A 16,675-nucleotide genomic window follows, 5' to 3' on the forward strand; every position below is an offset into this window, starting at 1 on the left:
GAAAGGGCTACTGGTGCCTAGGCTGGGCCTGGGGTGCCAGGGGGCTTCTGGGGCATGTGGGGTCGGGGGGGGGGGGGTCCTGCGTACATGGGGCTCGGGGGACGGGGACGGTGTCGAGGCAGGCGGAGCGGGGGAACCCCAGGCCCCGGCAGGGGGCGGCAAAGCGCGGGCCCCGGCGGAACTGCGCCCCCTCCGGCCGCGGCCCCGCCCACCGCCTCCGCCAGTCGCCGGCCGCCGCGGCCACCCCGCCCTTCTACGCGCAACCCTGGCGCGCGGTGGTGACGTCAGGAGGCAGGCGTCGCGCCGCGGGTCGGGCCGGAGCGGGCTGAGGTGAGTGCGGGGCCCGGTCGGTGCCCGGGGTCGCTCCCGCTCCGCCCGCGGCTCGGCTCGGCTCGGCTCGCCTGTGGCGGGTGGCCTGGTCCCGACCGCGAGCCGGCGCCGCTGTGGCCAGGCGGCCGCCCCTCCCGTTCCGTCCCCTCCCCTCCGCTCCCCTCCCCTCCTCTCCCGGGCGTTGGCGGCCCGGCCCGAGGCTCGGGAGCCGCAGCCGCTCGCTTGCCCTCGGGGCACAGGCGGCGGCGCGGGCACGGTGGGCCCCAGCGCTTCAGCCCTGCCGCTGCCCGGGGCGAGGGGCGGCGGGCGCGGGCGGGCCAGGCGCCTGCCGGCGAGTCCCACCGGGTGGTGTGCGGGCCGGGAGCCGAGCCTCGGTCCGGCGCTGTCCTGCCGTGGAGTCGTTCCCTGGAAACGGTGATGGAAAAGTGGTCTAGATATGGATAAGCTACCGAACGACCCAAGTTGTGGAAATCTCGATTTATTCTTCCCATTCCTCTGGCCACAGGCTTTGACACGACTTCATGAAGGGCCCCATCAACCCCCAGCCCACAAACGTGTGCTGCAAAAGACCACAGGGAGCTACACTGCCATCCAGGCCATTAGTCGTGCAAAATTTATTTGAGGCAATAAAGCGTGAGATTTGCTGGGCTTTCAGAGAGTTCTCCACATGATGCTGTGTTAGCATAGGTGTGATTTAAAGATTAGAATGTGATCATTTCTTATGCTGTTTCCTCAGTGTTAGGAGCTTATATTTTCAAATTTCCCTATTGGCATCCCATGATAATGTGAAATTTAACAGCCTCAAGTTGTGTGAATTAAGAGATGGCGGAAGGCCTGCTAGGCCTTGCATGAATTAGTCAGATGACTGATGCTCCTTATCCACAGGGACGCCCCTTAGTGGCTTATTAAACCATTAAGGCTCTGATTTTTCGAAGAAGTGGCGGATCTTTCTGAATCAGCAGAAGCTGAGGTGTTGCTTTGCTGAGCAGCAACATGTAATGTGCCAGTTGTCTAAGGAAAGAAGTGGGTAGATAATTGCAGCATAAAAGTGATGTTCCTTCTCACCAGTTATAACTGTAGCTAAAGCATGCTATCATTTCTCAGGGGTGTGGGTACCTGCTGAATATAAGAATTCCTACTCTGAGGGGGCTTGTAATGCTTCATTTCTCTAATGCATTAGTTTCTTCCCCCAAAATCTTGATAATATTCCACAGGAGCATTTCCACTTATACTGATATGGAGTTGAGTAATTTGGTCTCAACCAATTCTGGCTGCTGTACACAGCTCTGGGATTCTGTAGACTTCACTGCTGTGCTGAGACCCTTATGTGTATAAGCATATGAGGAAGAGCCTTTAAAATATTATTAGTTGACGTCCAGTCTCAGTTGAAGTTATTAGCAGCGGTGGATTAATGTATAATATTTTCAAGATCAGCATTTGATCCTTTGTACTGTTTGTATTTACTGCTGGGACATTTTACAAAAGTGGTTCTCTGTGTGTGGAATTACTCTGTAATGGTCTTGCTTGTGAATGATGTGATTCCAATTCTCTGTTAACTTAATATGCTTTAAGAGTTAGGTAAGAAAGGATAAGGTACAGTAATGCTGAGAACTGTCTATGTGACGATCTTTTCAGAACTAGCAGTAGTACTTTATTTGTTTTCTCAGTACCTGGATCTGAATGAACTTCCAAGTATGGAATAGCCCTCAGTGAAATTCAAATGTCAATTAAGCTTTCTATGAAGCTGGTCTTTTTTCTGCTGCTTGCACTCTAACGTAGGCATGTTTGTATATGATTGGTGTATTTGAGTTTGCAGTACTGCCAGGAGGTGTTATGTAAGAAGTTACTTTTTTTGGTGTCTCATTTTAAAGTTGTATCTTAACAGTAGATTCACTAAAACCGTGCTTTCTTTACAGATTGAATGTAGAGTCTAAACTTCTTCCTGATGTCCCTGTGCATCACTTCTTTTTCACCTATAATTCTTCTGATGGAAGACCAGCTGGGGCTCCCTTTCTGCTGTTTGTGCTGAATATTGCATGGAGAGGTGGTGAATGAGTGAAGATACGTTTGGTGATGGTAAGACGCATTTCAAGGCTAACAGCTTTTCTGTAATCTTCTGTGAATGCTCAGACACTGTACTGATGGGCTCTGAGCCAAAGAGTAGACACTTAAAACTGCTAGGCTAGTTGCCAGAATGCATGTAGGCAGTTTCTCCCTCTCCTAGCTAGTCATTTTGTTTTAATCAGCACATAAGCCCTACTGAAAGGCAGCTGATTTGGTTCCATTAGAATACAGTGTGAGGAAGAAGACCTGTGTTTGCTGTAGTCTGGAATAGGGGGCATAAAGTCTACTTCCTCATTGCAGGTAGAAGCACTTCCACATGGAAAAACAGAAGTGCTGCTTGGTACCTGAAGATGGCAAAAGAAAGCAAAACTGGGCATTCAGATATCGAGTCAGGACGTTAGAAAACGTCAAAACCCGCCTTGATTTCCCGGGGCTTGGAGCATGGGTGTATTGTTAGCTAAAAGCTGTTCCAGTTAAATGCCTTCCTTTTTGCAGGGAATGCAATACTGTTAAAATGCATCTTAAAACCAGCATGTCTCTGTCTCCCTCTTCCTTGCCTCCAGCATTATAAATGGGAGAGAGCTCTGCTAGCTGGAATCTCAGGCAGGAGCTAATTTACACTCTCCATTTCAAAGCCTGATACTGCTTGTGCTCTGTGCTAAGCTGTTCCATTCTTGTACTAGACTAGTTAAAGGCTTCTGCGTTCTCTGGACCGTGCAGCAGCTTAGCGTAGTCTGATAGCAAATGAAGCTCGGCCAGGCTTCTCAGCTGTCTGTAACCGGATTTGGAAGTGTTCTCCTTTGCGTTTTAGAACCATCACCATCATCTGCCTGTAATGTCTTGTGCTATGAGTTAGAACAAAGGATAGTTAGGAACTGAACTGGGCTGAAGTACTGCTTAAGGTGTTGGAGGATATATTCCATGTCCAGTCCTAATTGGTATTTTAATTACAGTTTTGGAGGTTGAAGAAGTCAAACTGAATCACATTGATAGCTGGTACAGAGAGGAGGTTTCACAAATACCGTGATGGACAAGAATAGTCTGCATTATGGTTGATGTAAATGAGTGAAGTATTCCAAAAATAAGCCAAAGGAGAGCCAACAGAGTGAAGCAAGTATGTATGTGGATATAGGAGAATAATATGAGATATTGCACTGTAGGAGTAACTGGCCAGGCAATTACAGTAGCAATATGATTGGACAGAACAGATACTTGCTGACTGTGGTGATTTATTGTTTCTGTTTTGTTTTGTTTTTTGAAGGTTCAAGTGTGGGAATTGCCCTGGCTGTGGTTGCTGCTGATGTTGCCTTGGGAAAATGCCTTGATAGGGAATTAACACCATTCAGTGATGGGCTGTGGGACAAGCAAAGTGCTTCCCGAGCCCCCCAAAGATGTGCAGCTAGATCTTGTTAAAAAAGTAGAACCTTACACAGGCCACAATGACATATACAAGCATTTCATCAAGGGTGACTGTGGGGCTGTCATCAAAGCTGGCTCTCCCTCCCCTCCACGTGATACTAACCCATATCCTGGTAACCACCTGCCTACCCATGTGGACCAGCCTGAGCCCCGCAAGAACAAGGTGGCTAAGTACCGTGCTAAATTTGACCCCAGAGTGACAGCAAAGTATGATATTAAAGCCCTAATTGGAAGAGGAAGTTTTAGCCGAGTTGTGCGTGTGGAACACAAGGCTACCAAGCAGCCCTATGCGATCAAGATGATAGAGACCAAATACCGGGAAGGGAGAGAAGTGTGCGAATCAGAGCTTAGTGTGCTGCGGAGGGTCCGGCACACCAATATCATACAGCTTATTGAAGTGTTTGAGACCCAGGATCGCGTATACATGGTGATGGAATTGGCTACTGGAGGGGAACTGTTTGATCGAATCATTGCTAAAGGCTCCTTCACTGAGAGAGATGCTACACGTGTGCTGCAGATGGTATTGGATGGTGTAAAATACTTGCATACGCTGGGTATCACGCACCGGGACTTAAAACCAGAGAATCTGCTGTATTACCATCCTGGAACAGATTCAAAAATCATGATTACAGACTTTGGACTGGCAAGTGCTCGGAAGAAGGGAGACGACTGCCTGATGAAAACTACTTGTGGGACCCCAGAGTACATAGCTCCTGAGATCCTAGTCAGGAAGCCCTACACTAATTCTGTGGACATGTGGGCACTGGGTGTGATCTCGTACATCCTCCTCAGCGGCACTATGCCCTTTGAAGATGACAACCGCACCCGTTTATATCGGCAGATCCTGAAAGGAAAATACAGTTACTCAGGGGAGGTGAGTGTGGCTGGGGTTAAAGTAAGGGGAAATCAGACAAGAAGCTCTCCATACATGGGCCTGTGTGATGACCAGAAGCTGGCTGTTATGTGCAGGGTGGTAACGTAAGTGTTAAAGATTCTGGCCTCTAAAATCCTAACCTGTGTTCTCTCTCATTTACAAAACTGCAGAATAATTAAATCCTTTTAAAAATGTATGTCTGAAGAGAGAAGAGATTACTTCCTGTAGAATAGAACAGGAGGGACTAACAGACCTTGGGATGCTGGTGGGTTTCCCATTTTGGAAACCTGAGCTGCGTTATGCTACTGTTTGATGCTTTGCTTTTGAAAGTCATGTCAGAGCGAGTGTTTGAAATGTAGTGTGCACATACCTAATTTGATTTTAGATACAAATCCAAGTGTAGTCTGAAAAATATCTTTGCTGAAAGAGACGTTTATGGCACACAAAGCCATTTATGGCTTTTTAGGTCCTGAGACAGCTTTTTTGAACTTGATCTGCATTGTCTCTTGAACTTAGTTTGTGCCAAAAATGAGGAGAGAATGGTAATTCTCTTAGATAACTATGAGAAAGGGAACGTTAGGGGATGGTTTTGGGGCAGAAGATGGGTGCCTCCGCACCCCCTGGAGTCCCTTAACTCCACAGGAGTGGACATGTGGCTGGGTGCCAGGTTCCTGGTCACGTTAGGAAATCTGGATTACAAGCCAGCTCTTCTAGCACTGTTGCTAAGTACGGGCGTAACCTCAGTTTGAGAATCACACTTATCGAAAGAGGGGCTATCCAAATTTGCAAGTTGGGTTTCTGCCTATGTCCCTTACTGGAAATATTCAAAAATTAAGATTTTATAACTATTATCATAATGAGGGAGGAAAGTGTGTAGTTTCTTTAACATCATGACTTTGTGAGATGAAACTCACTGGGAAAGTGTGAATGTGTGACTAAGTTTGTGATGCAGAGGATTCTGAAATGACCATAGTTGTCAGAAAAACAGAACACGCTCCTGATTGTTCTGGTATTTTTAAGTGTGAGAGGTATGTTGGCATTTCAGTGATGGATGCGGGAGTCTAACGTGTTTAATTTTTAAACATATTAAGGTGTTTTAGGATTATAGTCACAAAAAAGTCACTCTCTGAAGGGTTTTCAAAGACGTCAGTAAGCCTTTTATCCTTTCAAGTTGCTGGGCCAACTTGGGTTAATAGTTGGAATTTCCAAATTAAATGAAGTTGTGGAATATTGGCATTTGCATTGGAGGCCAACAGGGAGAGCCCAGATTTGACAAGTTTGTGAAAGCTCTTTTTTCTTCCTGTGAGTGCTCCTGGTACATAGAAGTCTCCTGGTGCATAGAAGAAACACAAATGTGAGGGATCATAAAAACCAAACATTAACACTTTTTGGACATAATGTGTTATTTCCTTTAGAAATAGCAACGCTTGATTAGTTTCTTGCCAAAAGTATTCTATCAACTGCTTCCTTGAACTCCAAGTTTCAGCTAATTTTGGCAGCCTTTCTTTCGTTTATTAACTTGCCATACTAATATGAATTGTTAACCAGTTGCAGAATTTTAAGAAAGCAATCAAATTATCCTAATGCAGAAATAGATTAAAGATCAACCACATCTAAGATCCATAGGGTCACACTGAAGTGTAGTTTCCTAGTTTACCTTATAACTAGCAGTAGTAGATTAGATTAGAAAGCATGTTAGAAATGAGCCAATGCAGTGATTTTTCTCATGTAAAAAGGTCAGTTCATTCCAAAGTTTGTTGCCTAGCAGAACTCATTCGAGTGCATGCGTCTTCTTGTAGTTTCTTGTTCAAGCAGTAGGTAGGTCTGTTTTTGCTCAGCCTTGATCTTAGCCTCCACATTTTAGACTGTTCTAGATTGCTTGTCCAAACTCAGTTTTGGTCCTTTTTAGCTCACTCTCCTGTGTTAGTCTTGGCCATTCATTTTTTCTTCTTCAAATCCTTTTATTTTGAAGATTTTTTTGTTTTCAATTTGAAAGTTATCCCTTTCTTTTTTGTCACTTGTTATTTCTACCTTTTTGCAGATGTTTTGACTAAGTTAATTAGCATGATATCCGGGACAGATTCTTTCCTTTATTGTGAAATGTGGTAACCAGTGTCCTAGAAGCAAGTTGTAGGATACAGACTTGACACCTAACAAATTATCCTGATGATGCTGAGCTATTGAGGTTAAAAATAAAACTGTCTGAGATGCGATACAAGAAGAGGTGAGAGACCACATGACAGATTGACTGATGTGGACAAGTATGTGTGGACAAATATGAAGTGGTGCCTGTGGGAGAAAAGCCCTCCGCGTTTTCCATAAATGATGGTGGACCGTGAAATACTACTTGATCTTCAGAAGAGACAATTTGAGGTTAAAAATATTTCTAAACATCGGGTTGATACGAGTGATGAAAAGCCTATTGATATTAGGAATTAGTTTTGTTATTTCAGGAGTCCTTGCTCCGCCATGTCCATCATGTATCTGCACCTTGGATATTGAGTGTAGTTTTGGATCCTCCTGAGAATAATACAGAACTGAAAAACATGAAGAAGGGCAACATGAATAATGAAAGGTATGGACTGTCTTCCATGTGAAGAACAAGAGGAAGACTAGGGAACTTCATCCAAACAATAAAGGTTTGGAGGAGGGAATATGGTGGAGCTCAACACTGTCATAAGCAGAATAGGGAAAATGAATGGAGAACAACTGTTTTGAGCATTTTCTGCAGTAAATTAATTTGATGCTCTCTAGTCCTCTTGTCAGAGCTGAATTACTTTGAAAAATTTTATGAATTAATTGTGAGTAGGGCTACTGGATTCCTCTAGGTTCCATAAACCAAAATAGTGCTTGTGCTACAGAGAAGGCATTGGACTATATGTATTTTGACAGTGCCAGTACCCAAGCCTGAAGCATTTTACTTGTTATCCCACTAAAAATGACATATTTTAGGAGGCTCTTCTCAATACTATTTGTGATATGAGTGGTGGTTTTGGAAAGCTGTAAATTTTTTACTCTTCGGAGTGAAGTATGTGTCAGCCAACAGCCTTTATCTTTTGCCTATCTGCTTTCTATTCTTCTAGAGCCAGTAAAAATGGATGCTTTAATTTACCAGTTTAACTAAGCATATGTCCCTAAACTGCAGGAGTGTTTGTAGCCACATATTGGCAGAGATGCAGTGGCAGACTGCCCAGTTTGTGAATAAATTCTAGGTGGAAGCCAGGGATTCAGAGGTGCCTGGCATACTTCCCACAGTTTGCCAGCTTTCTTTAAGTATTCTGGACTTTAAATTCTTCCAAATTTCTGATGTTTACAGAAAATTTCTGCTCTTTCTGGTGTTACACTGGAAGAGGTGGGAAGGTGTCAGAAGTAAACCTGTTGATAATTTTTTCAGACTAGCAGGGAAATGGCAGGAGATGTAGTTGATGGTTCGTTTGGATTAAGACTGGGCAATACACTTGACTCTTGCAATAACTGTCTATCTTGGATGGATACAGAAGCATGGATTTCATGGGAACAATTGGTTTGCTTTTCTACAATGTGAACTTTGAGGATGTGAAATGGAAGAGGAAATGTTAAACCTGCAAAGTAGCGTGCTTGAGCTGTATTGGTCAGAAAAGTTTCAATAGCTGAGGAACTTACAGGAGAAGAGGGAGCCACATTCCTAACTATTGCTGTACCATGTCACACAGCAGCTGAGGCATGAGTTTGCAGAGAATCAGAGTTGAGTCCCACTTTTTGAGAGATGACCGCCCTCAAATCATGGTCAGAGAGGACAAAGCTGCATTGAGAGAGGAATAAAAGCCGAAATGCATGCTGACCTGAGAAGCAGTTCCATTTTCTTGAAAAACAAGTGAGCTCACGTCCAGCTAAAGCTAAATTGCTTTCTGACAGAGATCTACTTACCAGTGCTCTCCTATTCCTGGAGTGTGAGGTCTGTTTGAATAGGCTATTAGCAGATCAATAGATAGGGTCTCCCATAATAGCTCATTCGGATACTGCTGACATCATTGCTCTGATTATCTCTTGTATCTTCTTCTGTCCTTTTTGAACTGCTTGGAGTAATGGGTAGTGTGAGGAAGGAAGAAAAGCTAGCTTGGTAACAAGAGCATCTCTGAGTCAAGAATATGTGGCCTATTAAGACTATGTTGTTGTCTGCTACAAAATCAGTCTCTTCTACTTGTTTTATTAGAGCTCACTAAAAAGAAAAATTGGCAATATAGTAATTGAAATCTTGAGGATATAAACTGATTTTTGGGGATCTCTATGTAGCTTACAAAGTTGCCTGATGCACAAAGCTGGAATTCCATTCATAGTTACTATTGAATTTGAAACTGGAGGAATGAATGTCAGGTCATCGTTATCCTGCTGAGAAAGGTTTGTTTTGATTCAAAGCTTGTCCTTTTCTTGAATGCCGACTTTATGTTGCTTTAATACACCTGGGAAAGTTGCTGGATGAGGCAGGATCTAATATATATTATGGATAAACAGGGAAACTGAATTAGGGTGTGTTGCTGGTTCTGGTTTTGGTAATCACCATTTGATCTTGGCAAATCATTTCACCTTTTCCTGTTTCCCGTTCACAAAACAAAATCAACTTTTTGCAGTGTGTTGACTGTGGGTGAGTTTGGTGGGTGCCAGCATAGGAACCTCTCTTAATGGAGAAGTCACTGAAGGATGTGTTTTAAATTGAAGCAACTCTAGAAGATGGAGAAAACCAGCAAAAGCCATTAACAAGTTGTCTGAATCAGACAGCACTGATTCAAGGGTTCTAGAAATTCAAGGATGAAATAGGTGAATTACTGACAATGGTACATAGCCTCTCATTCAAAAGCACAGTGGTATTAGCATTAGTAAGTAGGGTAATGCTGGTTTTAAACAGAGTTCCAGAGGTTGTCTAAGGAATTTAAGTTGAATGAGCTTGACATCTCCCCTGGAAAAAATAGCTTAAAAACAAAAAAAGCTGATTCTAAATAATGACACTAGTGGATACTTTTATCAACGTGACATAGGGAGAGTCAGTAGCATTTAACCAAGTGCCTCACGAAAGGCTCTTAAAAAAAACTTTGCAGCTGTAATCCAGTAATGACTTTTGTATGGATAAATAATTTGCTGAAAGTGAGAAGCACAAAGTTGAAATAAGTGATCGGTTCCTCCATGGTGGAGGATAAACATATGTAGTTTCCAAGACATCTGTGCCCAGTGCCCTTCTGTTTAAAACTGATCTGGACAAAGCTTGCTAAACGAGGCAGCATGATTGCTGATGATACTGGTTTCTTTAGGCAGAGAAAATGGGATATGTGGACCTCCTTGATGCAGGGAGTTGTGGAACTTAAAAGTTTGCTTGGGTTCAAAGAGCAATTGGATGAACTCATGTAATCAATGGAGAGAATGACATTAGAAAGTCCAAGTGTGGATAAAGAGGTCTCTGAGGCACAGATTTAGGAGGCTTGAGAGTACTCGGGGCAGGGAGGGAGGGGAAGAGGAAGGAGGGGATACTGCAACATGCTTACTATTTTCTTCTGCTCTTTTTTAGGCATCTGCTATCAGCTAATGTTGGAGACACAGTACTGGACTCCAACCACTCTTTTATGTTCTTAAACTTTGGTTAGAGGTTAAGAGGTACCTGTAAAACCTGTTACAGATATTAGTCTTTCCTTCTCTCGTATCACTCCTTAATTTGGGGCTTGGTCCACTTCGAAGAGTTATTGATCAGGGCAGGCTGAATAATACACAGCCTGCAGAGTAGACAGTGCTCTGAGGTCAAGTGTGCCACATTTGGCACACTTGCTTGCTTGTGTGCTGGTGGCATTAGGTGGTCTCATTTGACAGTAATGGAACAGGCAGTGCACATGTTGTGCAGTCTTGTCTTGTGATTTGGAGGCAGCATTATTTCAAATGAGGTTGAGTGTCAGAAATCAATCCCAAGGCTTACCAGCTCCCACAGGTTAATTTTATTTGCTGTATAATACTCCTCTGGAAAGGCTAGAAATGTAAAAATTGAGGAGGCTAAACATTTCCCATCAAATGGAAATGTTTTTGAACTCCTTAATTTTGACCTAGTGCTGGAGTTTCCCAGTAGGTTGGTGAAAAGGCAGGCAATGTATATGGACTTATTGGTTAAAAAAAAAAAGAAGTACACTTTGTGGATGATGAAATTAGCTTAATTTCCTCTACTCCTGCAGAAGTGATATTTTCCTTGGGATAAATGAGTCTGTCTTGACATTATACATCTACAAAGGAAAATCTAATGTGAAATATATTCTTCTTGTGACTCTGCCCTTCCCTATTTGGTGACTCATTCAGACTTGAAACATGAACACAGAACCTATCCTGTTGTCCTGGCTGGCCTGCTCCCTAGTGACCTTAATATGACGGCTTCATTTTTTCACAGCTCTTCTTGCTAGTCAGTTTTGCTGTTAAGGATTTTACTTGCTTACTTTCTTTGGGCTCCTTCTAACAGGCAGGGCCAGCTCTAAGATGCTATCCCCCACAGCTTCCCCTGTTGCTTCCTCTGTTGCAGTCAGATGTGGGAGGGTGGCTAAAGTCCTAAGTCTAAGTGTTTAAGCAATGGCTTGTGATCCCTGTGAGTGTGTGGTGACTTTCCTTGCTGACTTCATGTGGAAATTTAGCCCTTCTGTAGTTTTAGAAACATGAGTGTAGTTCAGGAATGTTTCTTTTAGAACAGTGCCAGTTGAAGTGGACCTGGTTCCCTGCCCTTATTCCTGCTCTCAGTTGTGCCAGCACAGCTGTTTGTGCAGCTGTACAAGTAAACGAGTTTGAGGACCTGATTTCAGTTAGAAATAACCATTTTCTCTGGGTTATTTTTTTAATTAGCCTCGATGAGTCACCATGTGCTGGTACAAGTGGTGGTACCGCCACTGTTGAGGTTAGAGGAAGGGTGGATGGGAATGACTTTGGGAAGGGAGAGAGACTGCTTATGCTAGAACTGCTGCTGAAAGAAGCATTTTCTGCTACCCCTTTCTCACTGAACAAATCTGCCTATGGTGTTGTGCGGCATGGCATCCTGAGATGTAGAGTTCAGGATTGTGCGAGGAGGAAGCAGGGCAATAAGTAGGATTGCAACCCTGGACCTCAGGAGGGCTAACTTTGGCCTCTTTAGGGACCTACTTGGAGGAATCCCATGGGTTAGGGCCCTAGAAGGAAGGGGGATTCAAGAGAGCTGGTTAATATTCAAGCATCGCTGCTTCCAAGCTCAAGATCGGTGCATCCCTCTGAGTAAGAAGTCAGGCAAAGTGGGTAGGAGCCCTGCATGGATGAGCAAGGAGCTCCTGGCAAAACGCCAACAGAAGAAGGAGGTATACAGAATGTGGAAAAGGGGATAGGCCACTCGGGGATGCAGGGATGTGACGAGGAAGGCGAAGGCCCATTTGGAATTAAATCTGGCAAGGGATGTCAAGGACAACAAGAAGGCCTTCTTCAAATACATCAACAGCACAAGGAAGACTAGGGAAAATGTGGGCCCACTGCTGAGTGGGGTGGGTACCCTGGCGACGAAGGATACAGAGAAGGCAGAGTTGCTGAATGCCACCTTTGCTTCAGTCTTTACTGCTAAGGCCAGCCCTGGGGAATTCCAGACCCTGGAGATAAGAGAGAAAGTCTGGAGAAAGGAAGACTCTCCCTTAGGCGAGGAAGAGCGGGTTAGAGATCATTTAGGCAAACCTGACATCCACAAATCCATGGGCCCTGAAGGGCGGAACCCCCGAGTGCTGAGGGAGCTGGTGGTTGTTATTGCTAGGCCATGCTCCATCATCTTTGGTAGGTCCAGGAGAACAGGAGAGGTGCCTGAGGACTGGAAGAAAGCCAATGTTGCTTCAGTCTTCAAAAAGGGCCAGAAGGAGGAGCCAGGAAACGACAGGCCTGTCAGACTTACCTGCATCCCTTGAAAGGTGATGCAACAGCTCCTCCTGGAGGTCATCACTAAGCATGTGGAGGACAAGCAGGTGATCATGGCTTCACCAAAGGAGAATCATGCTTGACCAATCTGATAGCCTTCTCGGATGGAATGACTGGCTGGGTAGATGAGGGCAGAGCAGTGGATGTTGTCTCCCTGGACTTCAGCAAGGCTTTTGACACTCTCTCCCGTCACATCCTCATAGACAAGCTCAGGAAGTGTGGGCTAGATGAGTGGCCAGGGAGGTGGATTGCAAACGGGCTGGATGGCCGAGCTCAGAGGGTTGTGGTCAGTGGTGCAGAGTCTAGTTGGAGGCCTGTAGCTAGCGGTGTCCCCCGGGGTCAGTGCTGGCTCCAGTCTTGTTCAATGTATTCATTAGTGACCTAAAGGAAGGGACAGAGTGCACCCTCAGCAAGTTTGCTGATGATACTAAACTGGGAGGAGTGGCTGACACACCAGAAGGCTGTGCTGCCATTCAGAGGGACCTGGACAGGCTGGAGAGTTGGGTGGAGAGGAACCTCATGAAGTTCAACAAAGGCAAGGGTAAGGTGCTGCACCTAGGGAGGAAGACCCCCCCCCCCCATACACACAAGCAGCAGGACAGGCTTGGGGGAGGGAGGGAGAGAGAGTGGGGGGCTGACCTGCTGGAAAGCAGCTCTGCAGAGAAGGAGCTGGGAGTGCTGGAGGACAAGTGAAGCATGAGGCAGCAATGTGGCCTTGTGGCTGAGAAGGCCAAGGGGATCCTGGGGTGCCTGAGGAAGAGTGTTGCCAGCAGGTGGAGGGCGGTGCTCCTCCCCGTCTCCTCAGCCCTGGTGTGGCCACATGTGGAGTAGTGGCTCCAATTCTGGGCTCCCAGTACGAGAGAGAGAGAGACATGACACTACTGGAGCGAGTTCAGTGGAGGGCTACAAAGAGGATGGGGAGAGGGGGGGACTGGAGCATCTCTCCTGTGAAGAAAGGCTGAGAGAGCTGGGCCTGTTGAGCCTGCAGAAGAGAAGACTGAGAGGCGATCTCATAAACGTGTACAAGTATCTGAAGGGGGAGTGTCAAGAGGATGAGGCCAGCCTCTTCTCCGTGGTGCCCAGCAACAGGACAAGAGGCAATGGGCAGAAACTGAACCACAGGAAGTTCCATCTGAACCTGAGGAAAAACTTCTTTCCTGTGAGGGTGACAGAGCACTGGCACAGGTTGCCCAGAGAGGTAGTGGAGTCTCCTTTGCTGGAGATATTCAAAACCCGCCTGGATGTGATCCTGGGCAATGTGCTCTAGGTGACCCTACTTGAGCAGGGGTGTTGGACGAGATGATCTCCAGAGGTCCCTTCCAACCTCAACCATTCTGTGATTCTGTGCTTATCTTGTCTTCGTGGAAATGCTCTGCCAGTCTGTACCAGGGTCACCTTTAAACCCACTGGAGTGGCTGTTAACAAAAGGTATCAAATTCTGATCACAAAAAAGATGCAACGCTAGCGTATATGACTAGAATTTAGAACTAGATAACTTCTCTGTTGAGATCCCACTTCTGAACTAGTGTGAAAACTAGGAATTTTCTTGCCTCTTGCTCATGAGAGGGCAACAGCCAAATTTGGGATTATATTCTCTGCAAGCACTGAAACTCCTCTCCTGAATATTACACTGGTTTTGCAAATGAGACCAGTCTCTACCTGTTGGCTAGAACCACTGCAGTTTTCTGTTTCTTTTTTGGGGATGATCTCCTAGGAAGAGGAATAATTTGGAGAGTTCCTTTCCCCTCTGTTTTGCAGTCAAGGATGTTTATTTTTTATTATGTTGATTACCTTTGATGTGTGTTGGCAAGAGTTCTGTCATGCTAATAGCATTTCAGGTTAAAGGACCACAGAACTGAGGATGATTTTTACCAATAAAAAGGGATGTACTTTAACAAGACTAGTGTCTGTAGCTTATGCTTGTCATCAAGACTGAGATAGTGTAGCCATGGCTTTATAAGGCCTATTTACCCAAGTGACAGTTGTTTTCTTGTGGAGGGATTGTCCCTCTGACTGTCCAAAATGTCCTACTGTGACAATTCAATTGCCCATATTGAAAGAAACAGAAGTTTTTCTCTGCAGTCACTGTTGTTCATGACAAATGCTTCCCCATTTAGATTGGAGAGCCTCTTTGGATACCGGTCTTCAAATAAGTGTTATCTTCATATTGATGTCCTAGAGCTGTGAATGGTCCAAAGCCGCATGCAAGGTCTCATTTGTCATCCTTCAGACTCTTGTATACTTCCATGCAATCTACTGTATAAACAACCAAGGAGTAACAAGATCACTTCTACTTTTTCTGGAGAGGACAAAGCTGTGGATGTGGGATGTTGCTGGTCATGTCTTAGAGAAGCTGGGCAAGCAAGCAACCAACTTCTCTTATGAGATGACTGAGTAGGAGCACAGGACCATGGGTGGAAAATGGGGCCAGTGATGCTTACTTCATTAAACTGAAAAAGCTGAGCTGTTATCTTAGTCTGGTGAAGGTCCACTTCACTACCTCTGCTCTTTCCTCTCAAATCAATTGAGTTTCTGTTCTCGTATCAGTTGTTGAAAAGCATTCATTTGACTCTCCCTTTTGCTTCTCAAGCCTTTAAACTCTTCTCTTTGTAGTTAAAAAGGTGGATTTTTTTGGCTTACCACAACAGTGAAAAAGTTGGGAGAGATCAGGCACTTACGGCTGCCTTTCTATATGTTGCTGTTCTTTGAAGATGGATTTCTTTTCCCAGGATGGTCAGAGTTCTGTCTGGGATTTTAATTTTCCTGAAGTCTTACATATCCACAGCTGAGCAGCATCAAGGAGAGTGCTTTAGGGAGTTTCCTGAATGGCCTCCATTGGAGGAACATCCGTGTTTGGAGAGTCTGCAGGGAAGTGGCTCTCCAGTTGTGTGTGCTTTGGTGATGGGACTGTGGAAGAAGAGCTTTAAGTGATGGTTACAACACCTCTGTCAGAGCCCAGGTGACTTTGGTAGGAGTGTTGCTAATGTTTCCATTCAAGACCCTTCCTGTGCGTTCACCTGGATTTTTTTTTTACCTCAGTTGCATTTAAGTGCTGTCACATCCATGAAATCACAGAATCACAGAATCGTTTAGGTTGGAAGGGACCTCTGGAGATCATCTAGTCCAACCTCCCTGCTCAAGCAGGGTCACCTAGAGCGTATTTCCCAGGATCACATCCAGGCGGGTTTTGAATATCTCCAGCGAAGGAGACTCCACTACCTCTCTGGGCAACCTGTTCCAATGCTCTGTCACCCTCACAGTGAAATGTCTGGGACTGGTTCAGTATTTGGTGGAGTAGTGCTTAAGTGCTTGGTCATAGGTGGGACTCAGGTACCATCTGCCAGGTTGTTGATTCTGGGATAAGTTCCTGGAGTCTGACAGTGTTAAATGTGGTATACGTGGACTCCCACTCAAAGAATGACATCTTACCAATAATTGGTGTTTTTTGAGAGGCTGGCCCAATCTCCTGCAGTAGGTCTCAAGTACATGCAGTGTTAGGATGTGGACTGCACATCAGAAACAAGGTTAGTTACAAGGAAGTAACCTTTCTTGCTTGAGTTGGTTCATGGTTTTATGAACTCTTTGGGTGCCAGTAACCTTTTTTGGCTTAGAACAGTTAAAGCCAGTTAGGATCAAATCCTGAAGGCCCTTTTTCTTCCAAAGAAAGTGAGGCAGTTGGCCACCATTGTGTAGACTTTGGAACTTTGCAGAGTCACAGCTGTAAATAAAATTGAAGGAGATGTCCTGTCTATACTCCCATTATTGCGTCAAAGCCTTGGCTGCACTAGCTCTCTTAATGGGTGGAAGGTATGAATTTGCATTGATATTTGTTTTTAGAAGGATTTGGGAAAGTGACCTGTTGATATCTTCCCTTTCCATCTGCTTTCAGCACTGCTGATGGCTTTATGAATGATAGCAGCTTTTATCCTTTGAACTCCCTTCCCCTATCATGGGTTTAAATCACCGTGCTCTGTAGTACCCCCTGTGCTCTGTGTCTGGTGTCTGTGTATCTATTGGCAGAGAGTCTTGGAATGCTGCTGGGCCTGGGGGACATATATCTGAGGATACAAA

General features: G+C 45.0%; 1 protein-coding gene across 2 annotated transcripts in view; it reads left to right on the forward strand.

Moving 5' to 3' along the window:
- Positions 1 to 247: 247 nt before the first annotated feature.
- The window catches only part of PSKH1 (protein serine kinase H1), a 49,949-nt gene continuing 33,521 nt past the window's right edge, over positions 248 to 16,675 (forward strand). For both annotated transcript variants that reach the window (XR_011143204.1, XM_068955746.1), the window contains exons 1-3: positions 248 to 330; positions 2,247 to 2,406; positions 3,656 to 4,687. Coding sequence is in view for 1 of the 2 variants with exons in the window: in XM_068955746.1 (XP_068811847.1) it covers positions 3,743 to 4,687 (945 nt within the window). In the remaining variant the exon portion in view is untranslated. The remainder of the gene's footprint in view (positions 331 to 2,246; positions 2,407 to 3,655; positions 4,688 to 16,675) is intronic.

This window comes from Struthio camelus, chromosome 10 (genome assembly GCF_040807025.1).
Source record: "Struthio camelus isolate bStrCam1 chromosome 10, bStrCam1.hap1, whole genome shotgun sequence".
In the NCBI taxonomy this organism is placed as follows: domain Eukaryota; kingdom Metazoa; phylum Chordata; class Aves; order Struthioniformes; family Struthionidae; genus Struthio; species Struthio camelus.